Source organism: Solea solea, chromosome 19 (genome assembly GCF_958295425.1).
Source record: "Solea solea chromosome 19, fSolSol10.1, whole genome shotgun sequence".
Lineage (NCBI taxonomy): Eukaryota > Metazoa > Chordata > Actinopteri > Pleuronectiformes > Soleidae > Solea > Solea solea.
In genome coordinates, this window is record NC_081152.1 from 5311311 (window position 1) to 5334088 (window position 22778).

General features: G+C 38.3%; 1 protein-coding gene across 1 annotated transcript; it reads right to left on the reverse strand.

Annotated features, from left to right (window-relative positions):
* Positions 1–1081: 1081 nt before the first annotated feature.
* On the reverse strand, positions 1082–11266 carry LOC131446355 (aquaporin-3-like). The gene is made up of 6 exons (XM_058617525.1): positions 11087–11266; positions 9380–9506; positions 7496–7633; positions 5703–5821; positions 2854–3071; positions 1082–1259 (listed from the first exon to the last, which is right to left on the reverse strand). The coding sequence occupies exons 1-6, from the start codon at positions 11192–11194 to the stop codon at positions 1082–1084; spliced, it is 888 nt and encodes a 295-aa protein (XP_058473508.1). The 5' UTR covers positions 11195–11266.
* Positions 11267–22778: the final 11512 nt, after the last annotated feature.

The following is a 22778-nucleotide window of genomic DNA, read 5'->3' on the forward strand; positions in this document are numbered from 1 at the left end:
TCAGTCAACATGGGTCAAAGGTCACAAATGCTTCAACTATCTCACTCACATACTTGATTAACACCAATTGCACCTGACTGCATCAAATATTAATGACAAGCTAAACCCGCTGTCCTCCATTTCATATTTAATGTGGACATTAAGTCTTAAAAAGATAATACATTTGTGTATTTCACTTGTTCTCTCTGCACTCATACTGAAGACATATATAAAAAGACATCTAGAGCAAATGATTTTACTTAACTTTCTTTTATTTGTTAAATAATAACAATGTTATATAATGCATACTTTTTCTTTAATTTGCCTTTACGTGCTCAATATATAGATAGTCTCCCCACACTGCTTGAAGAAAGGCACACAATTAAAACTCATTGTAAATCACAGTAATAGACAAGGTCGTACTTTTTGGAAGACTTGGAACAAGGAGTGAGACAACACGATTTTAAAAACGTGACACAACTATGTGTTACCGTAACGCTCCCGTAATGCCGTGATTGACAGCGCTTTTATTGATTTATAGCACATGTCTGTAAACGGGTGTGTGTGCAAGAAGAACATGTGCCTCCAGCCCAGGAAGTCTACGGTTCTATGCAAATGTCTTACAAGCGGAAGTAACTGGAGTAGAAAAAAAGTCTTTGTGAATGCTTTTATGACGGTGAAAACATTCACCTTGTACAGAAACCAACAAGGCACGTATCCAAAACCTCCTCAACTAAGACTGTGATTTGTTTAGCTCTTTTCTTCCCTCTGACTTCACACATTTGTTTGTTAGACACGCAGCGCGAAGGAAAACAGTCCATGTGCTCCAAGCAGAAATAAAAGCCTTGACTGGAGTTGAGTGGAAATAAACTGAAGAACAAGTGCCACACTTAGAAACGGTCCCTGCCTTTGATTCATGATCATCGATGGGGTGATAATGACAAGACAATACATGTTATACAAAAAGTGGTGTTAGTTAAAGTATGTAAAAAAACAAAACAAACTTGTTTTCCTCAACATCAAAAGATATACTGTAGGTGCCGGGTCAGAATATTATTATCCACTAAGTCATGCAGTACTTGGAAACAACAAAAAGATGAGCTCATGCGTCTTCACTGGCTGAAACAGTGGAAAGTTTCAACCTTTCCTCCTCCTCCTTTTGCTTCTCTTGCACCTCACCTTCTAAATGGTGACCAATCATGAGCTGGTACATCAGCACACCCACCATCGCACCCAAGAATGGGACACAGGTTGGCACAAAGAACCAGTAGGTGTTTGCACTGTAACAGAAAAAAGAGAGTGCAAAAACACAACAGGCTAAGATTAGAATTGTGATTCCACATTCACATAGAGACAGACTGTAAATCAGTTGAGGAAATCGGAATATGAACAGAGTTAACAGGGATATAAATGTATGTGAGCCATGTCAATTTTGATGGTTGTGTTTTATTTACGGTTATCCACATTATTATTTACTTCATTTGAGATTTATTTCTGTCTGGATTTGATATTAATAGATTTATTTTGCATCATATACAGTTTTTTATAATGAAGACAAACACTTTCACTTGTAAATTCTATGAAAATATCATCATAATTGTAGTTATTGTAATATTGTGGAATAATTTTAAGCTCATATTGCCAACCTGCTACTGAACAGTGTTTTTTTTCTTCCTTTCCTTTTGTCTAGACCGGCCCCTTTTTGACCAGACTAGATGCTCATTGGCCCCCAGGTTATTTGAGTCTAACACCCCCGGCTCTACTGCTTCAATTTTGGCAGTTGTTCTTTAAAATCAGTCTCCTTTTATTTCCCAGGGGACACGTGCAGTGTCTATTGTGCACACAAATATGTTACAGTACTGTAGATATCCAGTGGAGATGTGTTTCAGACATGTACACAAGCAAGAGCAAACACGGTCACAGTGCGACATGCCTGCTTTTATGGCCACATCCACATTGCACCAAAACTTTTTTTTTTGAATGGAGCAAGTGCTTTTTGCATGTCTTTTGATACTAAGGCCAAAAAAGTACCTCAAAACTGGCTTTATAATTTCTGAAATACGTTTTAAACCTCCATCATCCAGATTTAGCACCTGAATGAGTTGATATATACTTGAAATGAATGTCAAGATATTTCTGATTCAGATTTTGAGAATTGTATTATTGTTTTCTCCACACACACACACACACACATATCAAACAGCAAAGGAAAAGTGAGGGAAAAGTGCAGTAATCTCTTGTCTTTGCTTCGATTTTCTTCTCAGTTGAATGCAATCATTAACTCAGTGAGGCTGCAGCAACTTCAGTCCCTTCTGCAGCTTCTAGGTTTTGTTTGTAGTCATGATGAACTCAACAGAAACCACACCAGCACCTTTGTTAAAACACCTCTGGGTTATGCTTTTAAACCACTAAACTAGAGCTGAAACAATTACAATTACGTCAAATCGATTAATCGGTTTGAAGCTTATTAAAACAAGATTACTGATTGTTTTAGCTTCTGAACTTTGAATATTTTCTTAATTTCTTTGCCCCATATAACAAAGAAATCATTAAAACAGAATCATTTTGAATTATGGACAAAACATGACATTCGATAACATCATAATTTCCAGGTTTGACCAACACGATCAACGTTTTTTAACGTTTTTCTGACATTTTTTAGACCAAATGATTATTTGAGAAAATAATCAACAGATTAATCCATTATGAAAATAATCGTCAGTTGCAGCTCTACACTAAACCCTTCAAAATGAATTAGCTACACAACAGACACATTTATTGAATTCAGTCACTGGCGGGCGAAGAGTGTCTTAACTCACATCCTGTCCCGATTGCAAGTCTTCATTGTAAAAAAAAAATAGCTTCAATACTCACCAGAAAACTTCTCCACCCCAGCCTGCCAGAGCTGTGAAGAGACGTGGTCCCAGGTCCCTGGCTGGGTTAATAGCATACCCAGAGTTGAAGCCCATTGAGAGGCCAATGACTAACACCACAAAGCCTACAGTGAAGGCCTCCAGGCCTCTGGGGACTGGATTGTTGTGTGGATCAACTATGGCCAGGATGCAGACAATCAAAGCAGCTGTTCCAATGAGCTGAGATATGGAACAGGGACAGAAATCTATTAGTTTCATCAGAGAGACAGCATTTAAACAATTTTATTTCCATTATTTCTCCTATAAAGTTGATACATTAATGTATAATCTGTCAACTGTGTTAACTTTTTTGGTCAGAAGATTCAGCACACAGTTGAACTTCCACTGTCCACTTCAGCATTCTGACATCAATAGACAGCGCAGACACCTCCGAGACTTTGACTGACGATAGATCGTTTTCGAGAGAGAACTTTCTCGAGTTTGCATGTTGCATCACCACAGGTATGGATTTGAGAACAAACAAATTCGCAGCATTTGGAATGTGAGCACAGTGGATAGGATATCGATTACTTCACATGCTGTGACATCTCAGGAGCGATATGAGTGTACAGCAGCACCATGGTAGTCATTCTTAGCCAGAAGGGGCAGCATAACAGAGCTGCAAAACTCAAAAGCTGAGTCAGGTGGATTGCAGTTTTTGATACTTTTGATACAGAGGAAGTGTTTTGTTGAGTAGACAGAGTGTGCGGGACCTCTCTGCGTGGAGTTTGCTTGTTTTTCCACAGTGTGCCGACCTCAGGGCATTTATCCCGGGACGGTCCTCTGTGTGATGTTGTTGTGACCTGTGTATCTTTTAAGTTTGCCTGTTGGTACAATCATAACCACTGCCTCAGAGCGCCTTAAAACCAGCCTTCCACATGCAGACAGGACATTAGCTGTGTCCTAATAGTGAAGGCTGCATCCTCCAAGTGTGCACCTGGATGATGTCAAAATGCACCACAGCACCACAACAAAGGCTCTCCCAACTGTCACACACGCAAATCGTCACCTCCTCCAAATGCGACCGACCAAATCTGTACACTTTTAGACAAATTTGTGTCACTCTAAAAAAACACTGATGAAATTGAAATGTGAAATGTCTCTAAAACTGTACAGTTAAGTGTCTGATTTCCAGTATGCTCGTCGTCATTAATGTTCTAAACACAACCTAGTTAGTATTGTCCGGAACTTATGGAAAACTTTTTTATTGCATCTCAAATTTGAGAATGTTTTAAATGAAAAAAAGTGCAAATGTGGGACTTTTAATTTGACATTTTTCAGTAAAAATGTGTGATTTCCTGTACACTAATAGATATCAATGTACTGTATCAGTCTTGTCTAGAACTTATAGAGAACACACTTTATATGGTTGCTCAAAGTCCAGGTATCAGGTCTCTTAGAGGATTTTCATTATTTCTCCCATTCAAAGGTGCGCTTTTATACGTGCACTGAGACGCAGTACTTTATTTTTTAAATAAAACATATATCCTTATAAATCAGATTGATTCATTGGTTCAAAGGTTTTTTTACCGTAAAGGACATTGTAAGGAGGGCGTTAAAATTCAGCGTAAGATAGTTTGACCACACAGAAACGAGTGTCAGACAGCTTGACCGCAGTGAAGAAAGGGGAATATTTGACTTCCATGGTCCATGGTGGTCTCTCAGCCTGAGATACATCACACGCCAGCATCTGTGTTGATGTATCTCCACTTACTCCAGTATTACAAAAAAATAATATCCCTCAAAAATAATAAATAAATGTTGTACATCACAAAACCAGAACTGACTCAAAACAATACTACAACTATGTTGAAAACTTAAATGAAATATCTTTTTGATATTTGTATTTCATATCAGATATGTGGGGATGATGCCAGGTTTTAGAAGGAGAAGAAGGAGAATTACGTGTGCACATTTAAAGGGCACAACCAAGACTACTGGGACACAGATATTTATCTCCCTCGCTGCCTTCTTGACACCATCATGGCAACAGTTAGACTTCTGAATTGCTGTTTATTTATTTTTTAGTTTATTTGTTTAATACATTCTTCTAAATTACCCACAGGTGTGTGTGTGTGTGAATGAATCACTGTGTGTGAGATGAATGAATGAATGAACATTACATTCCGAATTCTGGTTCAGCTCCCTTAGTTGTTACAGTCACTGAGCTAGGTCGTAACAGCACGGTGCCCATAGACGTGAACGTGAACATGGACAGTTGTTTGTCTTTGTGTCAGACCTGTGATAGGCTGGTGACCTGTCCGGGTTAATGAATGCTTGGAGTGTGCAGTCTATACCTGTCATTGTAAATCTAGCTGCTGCTGCTGCTGCTGCACACAACCAAAGTCCTTTAGATCTATCTATCCATCTATCTTACAATATCTGCTTCTTTGAACAGGTTCAATATGATAAGAGGAGCTGAAGTGAAGTCAAGTATTTGGCTGTGAGGTTATTGCCAGACTTCCATATTCAGTCTTATTTGTTTCAGAGCAATAAAAATATTGGGCTCCAGCAGTGAAGAAATGCAAGTCGGTCACGCTGATATGTCTGAGGACGTGACTCACTCAGCCCTGTTTCTCTTTCACCCATCTCTCAGAAGGGAAACATGTCTTTTTAGCTGAATGTGATCACTGTGACCTCAGACTGTAAGAGCCTTCTTATTATTATTTGATTTGTGTGACACCTTTGTTGGACACTTGAGATGTTGCAGCTGGAGGGTCTGACGTGTCAGAGGTGCTCCTTGACACTTTCCCAGAATCAAATGAGGAGCATAATCAAATACAGATGATTCAATTATGAAGTCATTGTTACCTGATCAAAGAATCCATTAACCAGGGTGAGATGTTTGGATGGATATGTGGCAAAAATTCCTGCAGTGGCATTCTCCCCAACTACAATCAGCTCCCCGTGGCCAAAGTCCCATAATGCATCTGGTGAAACATAGCACAAAATGTTTTCTTTCTTTTCTTTTTTTAATTACATTTGTTTTTAAAAAGCGCAGGAGAGCTGTCTGGAGTCGACAATATAAGTCCCATTTACCCTGTTGCTGTTTAATTACACCTACAATGTTGTTTTTCCTCTTTACAACAGTTATGAGAATAAAATGTTGGATTTGTTACCACACTGAGTTACTGCTTATCCACTTAGGCCATTTAAACTTAAGGTGGCGAAATTAATGTAAGTAAATTGGGGAAAAGATGTCCCGTATGTTTCAGAAACAAGGCGAACAGCTATCGCAGACGCTGTTACACAGCTGTCGTCACCACTGGAAGGAGGCGGAGACATTATAGAGATTGTGTATATGACAAAAGACAAGCATGTAGTATGACAGTGCAGAAACTGTGACACGCAGGGGATCAGTGGCGGGATAATGGTGTCAGACAGTTGTGTGTAGGTTGGTCTATTATTAACAGACGCCAGGATCGCATATTGCAATTGTAGGTTCTATGCAAAACCATGGATATGTGTGAGCACATGTTTCTGAATCTAATGTTACTTAGTAAGAGGTCTACTTTTGTGCATATTTGCTTTCTTTTAGTGACTTGCAGCACTTTTGGCTGAAACATAAGGGATGGAGATGATGATAACTATTGCCTAGTTATGAATGTGGTTAGTGAGGCCGGACGATAATGGGCCAATACATTATAATATGCAAGTTTCAAATCAATCAACATGGTCATTTTTGAAATAACTGACGTATAGCTAAAGGTTTGTTTTTGGTCCTGAGTGAAACCAGTCAATTGTGGTTTTTAACCCTTAGTGCTCACGTAGCACGGATCTGTGCCGCAGGTGCACCCATGGTAATTTGCTGTGGGAATAATACACAACGCCTTATATGGACATCCTGGGGTGTGTGTTTATAGGTCACATATTCAGGCTTTAAAGAATTTTTACATATGTTTTGTTGATTCAAAGTTATGATTTATTTGATATTGCATTTTTATTAGTGATATAAAGTAGCAATAATTGTTCAGAAGTCACAAAATTAGACCGTTTTTCTTTACTTTTCGTTTATAAAAACGAGCCAAGTGAACTTTCAACTGGGACATAATTTCCAAATTTCACAAATTCATTCTGATTTTTTAAACAGTTTGAATACTTTTTGCTCAGGTGTGTTCATATAGTTGGTGAAAATGAATTTAGTTTTAGAAAAAAAGGATACAAGACACTCTATATTGCACACTCCTACTATACCCTCTGTATATACTGTACGTTTAAACATAGTAATGGAAAAAAGCGGCCGAGTTCTAAGAGTTAAACATTTATGTGGACAGAAAACATTTTACACATCTATGTGAAGACATTCACAGCAACTACATACTGTGTCTTAAATGTATTTGATACATTCTGAACCATTGTTATACTGATTTTAAGGAAAAAACTCATACTGGTTACTATAAATCATACATATGTCCTTGTGAAATCACAACCATCCAAACAAATTTGTTCTGCGACAGTGCGGCTACAGCGGCACATACTTGAGAACAGTGTGACAGTGTCTTCGTCGTACCTGCCAGACAGGTGACTACACGATGTGGTCGATATTTAAATGTCATCAATTAATGTCATTAACTTTTTTTTTTCTCTCCTGTAGGTTCACATACCAGAATACATGCCAAATACGACTGCTGCGCCCAGGAAGGCGCCGAGAGTCTGGAAGAAGAAAAACAACAGGAACTTCCTCCATGGCTCTCTCTTGAGGAGGCACAGTGTGAAAGTCACTGCTGGGTTCAGATGACCACCTGAAGATGAGACAAATTTACAAACAACGTGGTATAAAGTACATAAAAAAATGTGAGGCTACGTTCAGATCTCCAGGCTGAGTGTTGAGAGTTTCGCGTGTGCAAAATGTGTTTGTGTTCAAAATGAGTCACGACACAGATTCTCAGTAAGAGAAAGCGAACACATGCATGTTTTATATTTAGCCTCCTTTTTTTTCCTCGTGCAGCTGGAGGAGAGCTCTTCTGAGCAAACCCTATATTCAGTAATTGTGGTCTTAGTAAAGTCCTGTTAGGATGGAAGGTCCCCGTGACACAAATTAAATTGGAAGGATGAAAAGATTCAAGAAAGTATCCATTTTTTTCCCTCACCTTTCGGGGGAAGGAGGGGACTGCACTGATGGCGCACTCATGTGGGTGCCTCGCATGTACCCGTACTTTAATCATGTCAGGGTTGGAGATACCTAATTAAACAAGCGTCTTTTCTCTGTATTAGAGGAGGACGGCCTCATTATAAAGGCATAGAAGACGTGAGCATGAGTGAACTGCAGAACCCTTTGTAGTTCTGTTGCTTTTGACGGAAGATTCCGGGATTGAGCACGGACTCGCTCACTTTTCTTTCAATTACAGACCACGTCGTTTTCAAGTTAAGGGGTAAGTGTCCCCTCTCTTCACCTGTATGTGTGTGTCTGTCTTTCTCTCTGAATTAAACTAAGCCTTCTTCCGTCCACTGCTTTCTTGTTCTGTTTCCCCTGCTGACTCGAGCTGTCAGTCGACCTGGAAAACACATCAGTGTGGAAAGTGCTGCACTCCACATAACTGCAAGTTTACCTTTAGTGATATTAAGTGTCTGTCAAGCCGTCAGTAATAATGACTTCCTGTTTTGCTGATGGAAGTTGGGGAGAGCTTGTCTTGTGGACACAGTCTTTGAATGACAGGTACATTATGACAGTGATGCAAATGACTGCAGCCCAATTTAACGAGATTTTAAACTTCTTATTTCCAGAAGTTTTGTTAATAATGGGCCCCACCTATTCAAAATGTATGTTATTTAACAACAGTACGAATTCAGATAACATTCTACACTTTATTAATATTATTTATTAATAATATAATGTTCATAATGTTTTATTAGTCATTAAAAAGGAGAATAGTACGGAGCCCCAGATATGATGTGTCAAAATAGGTAAAAGGTACGCACAAAATACTAATTTGTTCCCACGAAACAAGTATAATGTGCGCACAAAATACTAATTCATTCCCACAAAATACGTATAATGTGCACACAAAATACTAATTCGTGGCTGGGAAATACTAATTCATTCCCACGAAATATGTAAAAAGTGCACACGAAATACTAAATTAATTCCCACGAAATATGTAAAACGTGCACAAAAAATACTAATTTGTTCCCACAAAATATGTAAAACGTGCACACGAAATACTAAATGAATTTTTTTTCACTGGGGCTCTGTCGAATCGAATCAAATAGAATAGAATAGAATAGAATTGATGTACTTTATTAATCCCAAACAGGGAAATTAGAGTGTAGCAGCAGCAAGACACACAATATGCATAGAATAAAAAATATAAAAATAGAATGAAATTGTATGTGTAATAAATACTAAACATGTCATAAACTGTGAACTGTAAAACTCTGAACTGTAAAGTGTATGAGAAGGTGTAAAAGAGACAAAAGTATTATGATTTTATTGTTAAGAGTATTGTCAATGACTGTGAAGTACTTACTAACATACAGTATATTCTCACCTGAGATCTGTCCACTTACAAGGATACCCAAGGTTACAGCGAATCCAAAAGCAAGGTTAACACTGAGGAATGTGCCGTGGGTTCCTTTGCTCAGCACCATCTGTGCCACTGCACCACATCCAAACATCTGGATAAAGGTAAGTAACAATTCACTGACCACATATATGCGCCTTTGCCTTTGCGTGTCTGCCTATTCAACATTTCCCAAATGAGTCCATGAAGCAAGCAACCGCGAGCTGGAGTAATTTTACTTCTTCTTTTTTTTTTTGTGGGCACACAGGGGTAGAAAAACTTCAAAGAGAATAATAAAGAAAGCCCTGCAGTGACCAGACCTGGTGTCAGGCCCAGCTGTGCTCTGTTTTTTATTTTATCCAGGGTGTGTCTCACGTGACCTTGTAGGTCTTGTGTATGTTATGGGTGGGCTTCGTGTCGGAATATTGATCCTGAACACTTACTCCACCTGCAGAGCCATCCACCACAGAGAGCCCGCACTGACCACCAAAGGGACTGGATTACCAAGAGAGCAAAAAGTTAACAGATCAGTCACCGCTGGGGAGGCAGAATAACAAACGGCCTGGTGCTTCGCCACCGGTGCCCTGTCCTGATATTTGTGTTGTCTACAGGACACCACAGGAAATGGATGGATTCCAGATTGTTATGCACTGGCCAAAAATATTTTGTTTGGATTTAAAAGAATCTTGTGGCTTCCTACCTAGTGTGGTGAAGAGTATACATACATACATATATATATATATATATATATATATATATATATATATATATTAAATAAATTGTCTCCCTCTCTCTCTCTCTCTCTCTATATATATATATACGTATATATAAAATGAATTGTCATCTAAGGGAGCAGGGATTTAATGAGAAAAGTGGTAACGTTCCATTCCCTATACAGTAAAAGCAACCTCTGAACATTGAACATCTAAAAAGAGTTTGTCCTCAAACAGCCAAACCTTCACCTCTGTCTCAAAGTAAACATGTCAAAGACTGAAAATGCAGACTCCTCTGAGGAATTTTCAAAATATCTTCCCTGGCGTTAAACTTTGTAAAGCTGGTGTGAGGCTTTGGGATGCGCTCTCAGTTAAACTTTGAATGCTTTCATCTGTGCGTGCTTACCTGTGTTCTATGTGGATACATCGGAGACAGTCATTATTTTACTCACAGTCTCGCATCTCTCTGTCATTCATTATTCAGCAGTGCCACTTAATATTTAATTACCGTGCATTTGTGGATGTTATTGTATTTGTGTTGCACTAATAATATTAAGCAGATGACTTGAACATGCGGAGAAATGCTTTGTTGTGATAGTGACTGTAGATTCAAGTTGCCGCACAGACAAATATGAAAATGACACAACATTACGTGTCGAACACAAAACACAATGTTTTAATGAAGTTTAACTGAAGCTTTTTCAAAAGTAAATCCATTTACTTTACTTTTACACTTTAAATTAACATGTAACTGTGCAAGTTGACATTCAATTTACGGCATTTATTGAATAATACAGTAGCTCAGCATACATTTAGTTGCATTTTGATGAAAGGAAACAGACAGCAAGCCTCTACCTTATACAGAACATTGTTACAGTTCAGTCATTTAGCCTTTTCTCATATTATATCAACACAGTGATACAAAACACTCAGCAAGATTAATGCAAATTATAAAAAACAACAACAGAAAAACTCCACTCACCACCAGAATCAGGGTTCCCAGACACTCAGCCAGGGCCTGGCGGAGGAGCATGTGTCGGACCTGAAAGGTCCCTGCCATTTTCTTCAAAATGTCTATATGTTTCCCCATGATTCAGTTAGTATATGATTATCTTGAGGTGGGCTCTGTGGTCTGATAATGAATATCTGTCATGGGCTGAGCATCGGCTTTTAAAGGTCTCCTGTATATACCTCCCTTACTTAAAGAAAAAAAAAAAGAAAAAAAAGGACTGCCTGCAAATATGAAAATAAACCTCTACGCTAGAAGAATAAATAGGCCAATTATTATTGAAAATAAACAGCTGATTATTACTTATTTATTTTGTTTTCTCGCAGACATTCCACAAGTGTGCATAAACCTTATTTTGTCAACTAAAGGTTGATTGGGCAGTTTAGTTTTTCGTGTTTATTTAACATTTAGTTCATACATTTTTTTTAATCATTTAGTGCACTGCAGTAAAGACACACAATGGAGATTGTTTATCAATATTAAAGCAATGTCGAGCATCATTTGTTGTTGTTGAACTGTTATATCACATGAAATCGAGGGAAATAAAAGAAAACCACAAATTGGCTGCACTGATGTCTAAAGAGTGACATTGGTCTCTTCTATAAACCTGGATATATTTGAACCACCAATTATTACAGTGGGGCCTTCACTAAACTGATCTCTCTTCAGCAGCACTTCACTCTCACAGCGGTGTGGAGGGCTCTCCATATTAAAGGTTCATGTATGAAAGGTAAACGGGTAAACAGTGGGACGCACACAATGCTCTCCACTGAAGAAGGAAGAATCAGTCGCCATGGATACTGAAAGACACTGTGCTCTTCATATGGTTCCAGCTGTCGTGTGGCATTACACTGTCAGTGCACGGATCCCTCTCTGCCTAATGATGGTCACACTTAGTTGTTCTGTTGTCGTTGCTCTATTGTTTCTGACATGATTTAAAAGTTCATTTCAAAGGACAATTTTTCGCATGTTGTGTGTCTTCATGTCCTTGAGGTTTAGGACCAGACAATAACAATAATAGTAATAATAATAATAATAGGGTGATTTGCATAATGATTGCGTAACCGTAAATACAAAACACCCGAAAGCCAATTTTAGATAAATGAAAGCTTTGATGTTTAAAGCTGCAGTGTGTAACTTTTGGTGTTTTTTGTTGTTGTTGTTGTTGTTGTTATTATTCTTCCTCTGTTTGGTCTTTGAAAAACAGAAATGATGTAACATTGTTGTCTACAGTACACCCTATATCTGAATACAGGCCCTGTCGAGCAAATCTTCAGTAGCAGACCTGACTGAGGGAGCGTTTGTGTGTGTACAGCAGCAGCCCAGTGGCAGACGGGGACAACAAAACCTTTATCCCCATCAAAACAGTGCAGTGTTATTCACTTTTAGAACTTATTGTTGTTGCTTCTTTGTGTTTTTAGTTGTACTCCAACTCTGTCCATGTGCACTTTCACACAAGCATAATCAGGGGGAACTTTTCACACCTTCATTTTTTTTGGTTTCCTTTCACACTGCACCTTTGTCAGCGGACCAAACGGCCTGGACAGCGCCATGCGGTGACGACCCTGAAATCAGCACAAGAACCCGCCCAGTATGAGCAGTAGGCGAGGCAGCGAGGCAGCTATCGCTGGATAGAATCTTACTGGGCAATGAGAGATCTAAAAACTGCTGTACTGAGACAAACAGAGATTGCTTAACCAGCATTATGTAAACTTAACAGACTTGTAACCAGATTTGTTTATCTTTAAAAGCTATATGCATATGAACTAAACAATCTGAAATGTTTTGTTTTTTTTGCCCTAACATCAAAAGACAGAAAGATTTTGGTGATGTGTATTTATGACGGATGACTTCCTGTTTTATTTTAAAATCACATGTATTTTCCCGTCAGCTGAGATAATGGATGGATGGATGGATGTATTTCCCCCTGGTTCACACTCCAACCCAGTGGATGGCAGTAGTGAACCTGAATGCAGGTTGCTACTCGCCATAAAACAGGGCAGAAGAAGAAGAAGAGGGTTTGTTTTTTTCTCTGTTGCACCTGTGTCTCATGAGTAATTAGCACTCAGAATTCTTCTGTTCAGTTTCTATTGTGTTGTGTTTCCTTCCATTTGCTTTAGTTTTGCCTTTTCTGCTGTTTTCACCTTGGTTTGGCCTCATGGATCGAGTTCCTGGACCTTTGGTTTTCAGCTAACACCTTTGTGGATTTGTTTGAACAGCACACTCCTGACTGCCTCAGCCCACCGTAAGCCTTAATGTGTTTTTTTTGTTTTGTTTCTTTGATCACTGAAAAACTCTGGGATGCGTTTGTGTCTTGAACATTTTTTTGTTAAATCTCCAAAACCAGCAGCTGATATGATCACATCTTAAGTGTAGTATATGAGTGTATGGGCACAGACTGTGTGTAGAATATGAATACAGCTTTTCTGTTTCTGCCAGATATGATTACTGGGGACCATTAGAGATAATTAGAGAAACACTAATGTAGGCGCCACAGTTTGACAAGGAGGAATGTAAGGAATAAAAATGACAATATCTCTGCTGCTGCCGCTGCTGCACTAATTTTGATGGACTTTTCCTTTAAACTGCTAATTGCAAATCTATTATGATTTATATAAGTCCATCAGTGTCTCCTTTTTAATTGTTCTAGTTTATAGATCATACAGTACACATAATTTATTGTCACTTAAAGTGTTGTTATTTTTACATTGTGTGAGAGTTGATCACATGGATCGCGGGTATTTAAGATGGCAACTCAATATTCTGTTATGCTCCAACGCACTTGAAATGAAGTTTTACTTAAATCTCTATTCTGGGCTTGCATGTTCTTTTCATATTTAGTTTAATGGCCACACGGCACTAGGGCTGCAACTAACGATTGTTTTCCATAATCGATTAATCTTTTGATTACTCGAGTAATCGTTTGGTCCATAAAATGTTGATCAGTGTTTCTCAAACCAAAAATTATTCAATTTGAATGATTTCTTTGTTATATGGAGCAAAGAAACCGGAAAATATTCACATTTAAGAAGCTGAAAAATCGGAAAACCGATTAATCGATGATCAAAATAGTTGACGATTCATTTAGTAATCGATTTAATACTCAACTGATCCAGTAATTTTTTCAGCCCTACACGGCACATACTCTTGAAACTGCATTCAAACAATAACAAGTACAGAAAGTAGCCATGTACTGTAATGTGTGTCGAGGAGAATTATGGTGCATAGGCCTGACTTTGCTACAGATTTGTCTAAAAAAAAAAATAAACTAAAAAATAACTTAAACACAATAAACATGTTTACCCTTCACTTCATAAAGCCCCTTGTGAGTGCTGATCTTTGCAGAAAGCAGGATGAAAACACAGGCGTTTACACAGTTTTTCACCTTGCTGTAACATTCAAGTATGTGTGCGTGTGTGTGCATGTGTGTGTGCATGTGTGTGTGCGTGTGCAAGCTAACATGTGCAACTCTTTTCAGGCAATGCAGAGTGTTATCACCATCCTCAGAACGCACTTTTAATTAAGACGTTCCCCGTCCCCGGCTTTGTTCAGCGTATTAGAAGAGTGGGAGTAGACGCAGTGAACAAGCGTGATGGTTTATCTGAGATGTTTGTTAAAATCGGCTTGCTCGACTTGCACTTTTTTTTTTTTTTCCCCCAACAACATAACCAAAACACACACGCACACACAAACACCCTCTCCTTGATAATCCTAATTAACGCATTTATTTAAATACAGCTTCCGTCATTAATCTAAGTATTTATCTCTTTTCCCTGACTGCTTCGCCTTATATTGTCTCTCATGAGGCTGCAGCCTTTATTTTTGCTTTTTGTGTATTCTGTGTTGTAGACGCGCCTTGTTGAGGAAGCGAGACACAAGGGTATGACATCCAAAGGAAAGTCAAATCTGCCTGTAGAATTTTAACACTAACACTAAGCACCTTTTTATGTGTTAGGGCTGAGTGATAATTCGAAACATAACAAAGGCTAAATATATAGAATATAAATAAATGTGAAGATAAGGTTTTTAGTCGTTTATTTTCACATGTCTTTACTGTTTCGGAAGAAGTTTAAACCGACAATTAACTGGTTTCTTAAACTCTCACTCCAGCAGAAATCAATCTTTAATTATCTGACTCTTGGAATAATTATTATTGAGTGATGTGATATCATTGTAATGACCTTTTCGACCACAACACCCTGCCCTATGTGTTGTAGGAAATGTTCATTTTAAATAAATAAAACACTACATCAATAAATGAATAAAACCATACACATGTGATAGGATTAAAAATAACAACATTACGTCTAATATGAATCAAGCTATTGTTCTTACGCACACACACTGTTCTCCCAGGAGTCAGAGCAAACATGTCCTGAACCAACAAGCTGTCACTTCTGCTAATGCGGTTTGTTTAAGCAAAGCCAGTTGTGCATTTATTCATTTTTTTTATTAGAATCACAATAATTGTCACTTTGGTCACACCCGGCGAGGCTTTTGTCACGCCAAATAAGATTGTTTGTCTCTCCGATATTGACGTAACTGCTATACCGACCACAGTGAGGGCCAGGGTTAATCTTTTGTTTGCACTTTAAAAATTAAACAAGCACTCTCATAGGTTCATAGTTTATGTCCCTGAGCTGGATTCATAATGCATTATGTTGTGTTCTGTGTGCTTAATCAAAGGTCATATTGTTCTTCATAAAACAAGGTGTAATGTGTTTCAGAGGGACTGCTGCATGTTTATATGGTTGAGTGAGGGGAAGAGGGAAGAGACAAAGATCAATTGTATAAGCTAATTATTTATACAGCTATGATTATGCTCGGTGTCTCCACGGCTTCCTCTGAATAAAATGAGTTGCCATTATCTGAGGATCTTATGGAAATTCACGTGTAGGTGCTGTGAGTGTGTCTGTGTGGACACAGTCGAGAGAGTGGCGTTGCATTAGCATAACATCAATGTCAAGCTTACAACCCTGAGTCGAGCTAATCACTATTCCTCCTGTCATATTAGCGCGACACTCTGAATCTCAAACGGACAGGTATCTGGTAATGTCACCAATCAGCCGTGTCTATATACAGTGCAGTATGCACCAGTCACACTCTAATGACACTACACAGAAATATCAAAATGTTGCTGCCCACATGAATTATTAGCAACTATAGGGGTTGGATTTTGCCTTTTAGATCATGGTAAATATTTGGTTTTGAGTGGTTAGCACTCTTGCAACAAGGGCCTTTGTGCATGGAGTTTGCACATGTTCTCCCCGTGTGTGCGTGCGTGTGTGTTTTCTCTGGGTTCCCCCCAGGCAGTTTCCTCCGACAATCCAAAAACATGCAATATGGGGATTAGGTAAATTGGACACTCTAAATGACCATAGGTGTGAGAGTGGGTTGTTTGTCTGGCCAACTGTCCAGGGTGTACCCCGCCTATCGCCCTATGTCACCTGAGATTGGCACAGCACCCCACGTGACCCTCACGTGAAGGATAAGGCGGTAGAAGATGGATGGATTTAATAACTACGATGTGCTGCAGTGTACTGCCATTACACTCACCTCATACCTCACATGTTTCCTTTGAATTACATGTATACGACACCACACAGTGTTATTTTTTTCCCTGTGAATCTATTTTTTTATTTTCATAGTATTTTATATAAATATATCTTGCATGTGTATCAACAATGTTTCATTTAAATGTTATTTATCGCAGAAGTTCAAGTGGCCACAGTTTAGAGGGTGTTTTTCCCGAAAAAAAGTTTCAAATAAACTTTAGAATTTATACTTCGCTTATAGTTAATTTATTGGTCAAGAAACTTTTTGTTTATTAAAGGTCCAGTGTGAAAAATGGCTTATTGGCAGAAATGAAAAATTCTCTCAATAGGCATGTTTTTTTACAAGTTCTTTGTTTCTTTAGCCTTTAGAATAAGCCTTTTTATATGATCTATAGTCCAGCACCGTGATTTAATGTAGTCTGCCATCTTGTGCTGCCATATTTCTACAGCATCCTGAATGAACAAACTAAAGTTTTAAAGTCTACCTAAAGTATTATAAACTAAACAAGCCAATCAGATGGCAGAATTCACCCCATTCCTCTGTCGGCCTCTGTTGGTCAGATTGGCAAGTACGGAAACACAAACAGACAGACAGACAGACTTCACTCCCACTTGTGTGGTGAAGTAAATAAGAATACTTTTAATTGTCTGTAGCTATGAGAACCTCATAGCTGATTTTTTTATTTGATTTTGGTTCTTGAGTCTTGAATACTGTCCTTTTATGAGCACACAATGAGATTTTGCAGTGCAATACCTGAAGAGGCACTATACATGCGCACACACATACATCATTCCACCTGTAGATGTCAGTCATTCCTACCTACAGGTCTTTTTAAGGACTCTTGCATATGAGGAGTTGGATCTCACAAGAACAGTGATGAATCTTGAGCGAGTAGAGAAACTTGCATCCTCCTGTCTTAGTTCTGTATGCAGAGACATGCATGTTCAGATATATATATACTCTATACATGTATGTATGTATGTATGTATGTATGTATGCATGCACAGGAGAGTAAAATCTGCTGGAGCTTTCAGCGTCGACTAATAAAACCACAGAGAGAGGCAACTCTATGAGGAGAAATTTCCCTGTAAATCACTCAGCATGCCGTCCATGCACTTTCCTGGCCTCAGCTCAATGCTCATAATGAAGCTGTGAATGGGCCAACCATGATATTTCACTGCACTGTTTTATGTAAAGGAAAAAGGAGAATAAGCGACACATTCTCCAAACATCATTGCTCCGTCTTGCACATTATACATACTCTTTTATTTAAATAATAAGAGCAATGGTAGAAACATTGCGAGTTAATGATGTTTAGAATGTGACGATTCGTGTTGGTGGTGTGACTCATTGTGGAGTGTATACTGTAGCGTGTTAGAATCATAGCTGAATAATGTGGGGGAAATATTTTGTCTGAGAGATACTGCCATTTAATTTGCACTAATTTTTGAAGTTGAGCTTCACTTTGTAACACATTGTCATTGTGTCAGAACTAGTTTGAATGTATTTCCAATAATGTTTGTAATAGTATACTGCAAGATGCAGGCTTTGAGAATCGGTGTACTGACAGAAAATTATTTTTAACATTTGTTTTTGTCTTTGGTTTTTCAAATATTCCTCCTCGGTTGTATTGACTCCACCTCCATTTTAAACAAACCCTTGATATTTGATGGTACTTATCCATGTTTGTCTTTGTACATAATTTGTATTGTATTGTAACCAAGTGAATTCCAGCACATTTAGTTGCATAAATGGTGGCTTTCGTTTGCTTAAAATTCATATGGCTTTTTGTTTTCGTTGTGGAGATTTGTGCACCCCTAAATGTGATGGACCATTAGTACAAAAGATACCATAAATATAAATACTCTATTCTAATGCAAGCACGGAAATGTACGAGAATAAACCCTGAGCCGCGTAACATAATAACCTACATTGCATCTTTTGAGAATTGCAATTCCAAATTGAAAATGTTTAATTGCTCAGTTTGCACAGGTTAAGATAAGTTTGACACAACTGCCAAGGTGAAGATCTAAAATTCTGCAGCTGGTATTCTAACGCTCATGTGAAAGAAACCGTTGCATATTCTCATTTAAAACACACATAATGCACAGCAATAAACTGAGAGGGAAACAATTACCGAGGTCCTGAACTCGTGGTGGGTGATGGATGTAAAGCAGACATCTTCTACCAGGCTTAAAGAACACCAGCTAATGGCCGCATCATCTTCAGGCTGCAAAGCATGTTGGGGCAGGACAGTGGTCAACAAAATGACATGTCAAGCCAATTTGTTGCCTAAAGGGATCAAGCAGCACTTGTTCAACTGCCACTTGCACAACAGCTTTGCCCCCTGGCAGACAATGCTTATTGCTCAGCATTCTTTAAGCTGTCTAGAAGCCACTGTGTATAATAATGTTTGGCTGTTTGCAAGGCTCAGTGTCACTGTAGTGCTTAACAATGTCCTGCCGTATTGTTTTGCTCCTTGGCAGGCATCTCAAATGATCTACAGAATTTGTTTCAGTCTGCCTTGAAGCTTTTTGTTATTATATTCTCTGTGGGAGACTGTGGTTTTTGGTGCCCAGTAGGCTGCACTACTGAGGACACTGCCAACTCTTGAGTTTAAAGGCACGGTTCAAGGTTTGTGAAGAGTGGTTTTTGCTGCACGGGCCCACTGTGTTGAGAACCAGCCTGAGGCATAGGGGCCCGTAGTCGGAGAAAACATGGCCTCCAGTGGGGACACCAGGAAAAACTTTAGCCACTTCACAAAAGACTCGCCCAATACAATCTGTATAAGCTTAAGCAAACACTATGTTGGGAATAATATTCTTTGCTGTATCTTGCTGTTGAACAGTCTTTTCCAACAGGAAACTAGTTTGTAAACAGCTCACAATCCCACAATAAAGTCCACAGAGAAAATGGATGCTGGAGCTGCTGGTCTCCTGCTGCTACATTGGATCCCTTTGTGTGATCCTTGTAAAACCAAACAAAGCATTCCAAAATAATATGTGTTATTCACAAAATAACACATTTGAACTCACTGATAGAGGCCGCAGTGGATTGACAACTCCTGTGTGCTGTGCTGTGATGTGAAATCATTGACTTTCCCCGACAGAGTTTTGTGTGGCAGAGTGAGGGATTTACAAAGTGACACAAACGTAAGTTTCCTGTTGGGAAAGGCTGCATCATATTACATATTCTGAAGATAATGTCGACATAAGCTGATTTAGATTTTATTTTTGAGAGCCTGTTGCCAAGAGCATCACATCTGTTTTTGCTGGTGTCCCTCCTAGCAGATTTTTCACTGAGAGCTCACAACACTGTTAAAAGGGACAGTCTGGACTGCGTGGGGGCATAGAAATGAAGACAAGCACACTTTTAAATGGAAGTTCCATTAAAGGACCACAGTCAAAGCAACATAAACAACATATTCAATGTGTATGAATGCGTGTGTACCTTTGTTATATTATATTATTATTAATAATAATAATAATAATAATAATAATAATAATAATAATAACTGACTGTGGCTTCATATTCAACCCGCTGAGTCCAATCAATCATTTCTTCTTTCTCGCTGCAAGAAAGCAAACAGCTATTTTCCCTTAATGTTCAACTACGTCTTTAAAACACATCCAGGGAAAGTCACTGATTATTTGGCCTTCATTTACATGTACGGGTACATTTTTATATAAGCTATTTCTTTAGACCAGTACTTTTTAGTTATCAAAATAGTGGTACTTTTACTTACTGTAGAATAGTTCAGTACTCTTTCCACCTCTGGTGTATGTATGTACAGTATACTTTTGACTTTCAGAAACTGCTCACTCAAATGCTAATGTTACTTCCCTAATTTGTTCCCATCCTTCTCCAAGGCACAATTATCCTCATCCATTCAGAAATGTCAAGCTTTCGAGCCACTTTTAAGATGTTAAGGAAAATTCAGCCAAACTGCTTTGCTGGATCTATACACTGTGCTATTCCTGGACATTCACTCTGTACTTTTTTTTTTTTTTTACATATGAAACCTTTCAGAGGTAAATTGAACACATGACTCTCTGAATGTAACCCGAGGGTGACCCTTTGATGACCCACGCCCCAATAATGTCTCGGTTAGTGGAAGTCCCTCCATGTCGGAGCTCTGTTTTGTTTTCTAATGATCAGAGTCTCAGCATGTGCGTGCGCTAAGTGAATCCAATTAGCGGTTTGATTCTTTCTAACCTGTGGAATCGACTGAGAAAGAAAGGTCGAGGAAAGAGACCGTCGGACAGCCATTGTTAAATATGTCCGTGTCAGTCAGTCACTGCCACTGGCTGACACACAGGGCAGGTTGAGAGAAAACAGACTAAAATGTTTTGGGAGCAACAAATCTAGCCCCAGTTCAAATATCCTGTATTTGGTGGCTAACTTTTATTGTTAATACCAGGAGCATTGGTCTTTTGAATTTAATTACCTGCAGTAGAACTCCAGGTAATTAAACCTGGAGTTCTACTGCAGTTCTACAGTTTTTTTATTATTTGATTTGTTTGTATTTGTAATTTGTTTTGCTTTACGTGGAGTCGAAGACAGCTTTCCATATTGTATCATACAATTAAATCATCATTTGTTGAACGATGACAGGGAACTTTAAAAGTCCGTGTTCATAATGACGTAAACCAAAAGGTCAAGTAAATCAAAGAGACCAAAGGCTTAGAAGACATTACCAGCATTAAGTGAGGTTTGCATTCGATTAATACTGCAAAAGGTGGTTAAACCAGTATAGTGAACATTTAACAGTAACATAAAACATTTACATGTTGCCTTCAAGTCTTAGATTAAGTGGGAAAAAAAACATCAAAACCAATTTATGCCAGTTGTCTCCGTTAAAATAGTTGAATGTTCTCAAAACTCCAAAGATTCATGTATATTTAAAATGGAGGGAGCCTATGAGTCATCCTTCATAACATTAGACAGTGTTTGAAATAAAAACAGTGATCCCAATGTCGGCGCTTGTGCATTAAAAAACTACTCACAGAGGCTCCATTATGTGCCGTTTCAGAGGCTATTACTGTGACTAAACAGAGAGGGGTGCAAATGAAAACCTCTGCCATGTGAAACTGACCTCAGCAAATAGGAGGATACATTACAAGCGTTTGCCTCGTGTGAATTTAGGCTGCATTACAAGGCCCAGCAGGACGTGATTGAGTCACTTTTCACCTGCAACATCTTTCCAACAAGATGAAGACGTTAATGTCTCCTGTGGTGGTTTTTTAGCTCCTCATGATTTAAAAGGATCCATCATAGTAAATAGTGTGATAAAATTCCATCTCGACCAGCGCTTGCATTAATATATCATCGGGGTAACTTTACAACTGTTGTTCATACACAAGAGCCACAACATTGTTAACAATTGTCCTACGTTGGCAAAACACAGGATTAAATGTGATTGCCTTCTTTTATTCCAAGGTGATTGCAGTTAAAGAAAAATAATGTAAGGCCTTGTCTTAAGAGATTCTTTGATACCGCAGAGCTCTTATAATTTTATTAGTCTGGATGACTCGCTCTCTGCTCAAATTTGAGTGAAGTTTTAACGATATGTACATACACAGTTCTAAAAAAGCACAAGGTAATTTGTTCTGTTATTATTGTTTGTAATTGTCTGTGCAATTTTTCTTGCGTAGAGATATTTTACCAGTGCAATCTGTTTTTCTTTTACCTTTTTATATGTATATTTTTATTGTTCTTAAATGTGTATACCTCATTTGAGTCGACAGCAATTTCGTTGTACCTTTGAAAAAAGTGGCAATGACAATAAAGACTATCTTATCTTAAAGTGACCTTGGGTTTTGTGAAAGGCGCTATATAAATCAAACTTGTAATTATATCAAAACTCATGCTGGTTATTGTGGCTTGTTGCAAGTAAATATCTAGCTTAACTATTTGCTTAATTTTAACATCCAAATATAGCCGCTTGACATGTTTCAGATAAGTCAAGTGGTAAAAAGTCAGGGTCACACATTAAGAGAGTCTGTACATTAATCTCCTGGTTTTTAATTAGCTGCTTTCCTTCTTTTTTTATAAAAAAAATAACCACTTACAATTAACACTGTCCACTGCCCAAAGTTAATAATAAATG

Bases quoted from the DNA above. Each gene is read 5' to 3' on its own strand.
- LOC131446355 (XM_058617525.1), bottom strand. From the start codon at position 11,194: ATGGGGAAACATATAGACATTTTGAAGAAAATGGCAGGGACCTTTCAG. The intron at 3,072-5,702 runs GTAACAATGACT...TCCATATCTCAG, and splicing joins TTAATGGATTCTTTGATCAG to CTCATTGGAACAGCTGCTTT. The intron at 1,260-2,853 runs GTGAGTATTGAA...TTTCTGTTACAG, and splicing joins TGGGGTGGAGAAGTTTTCTG to TGCAAACACCTACTGGTTCT.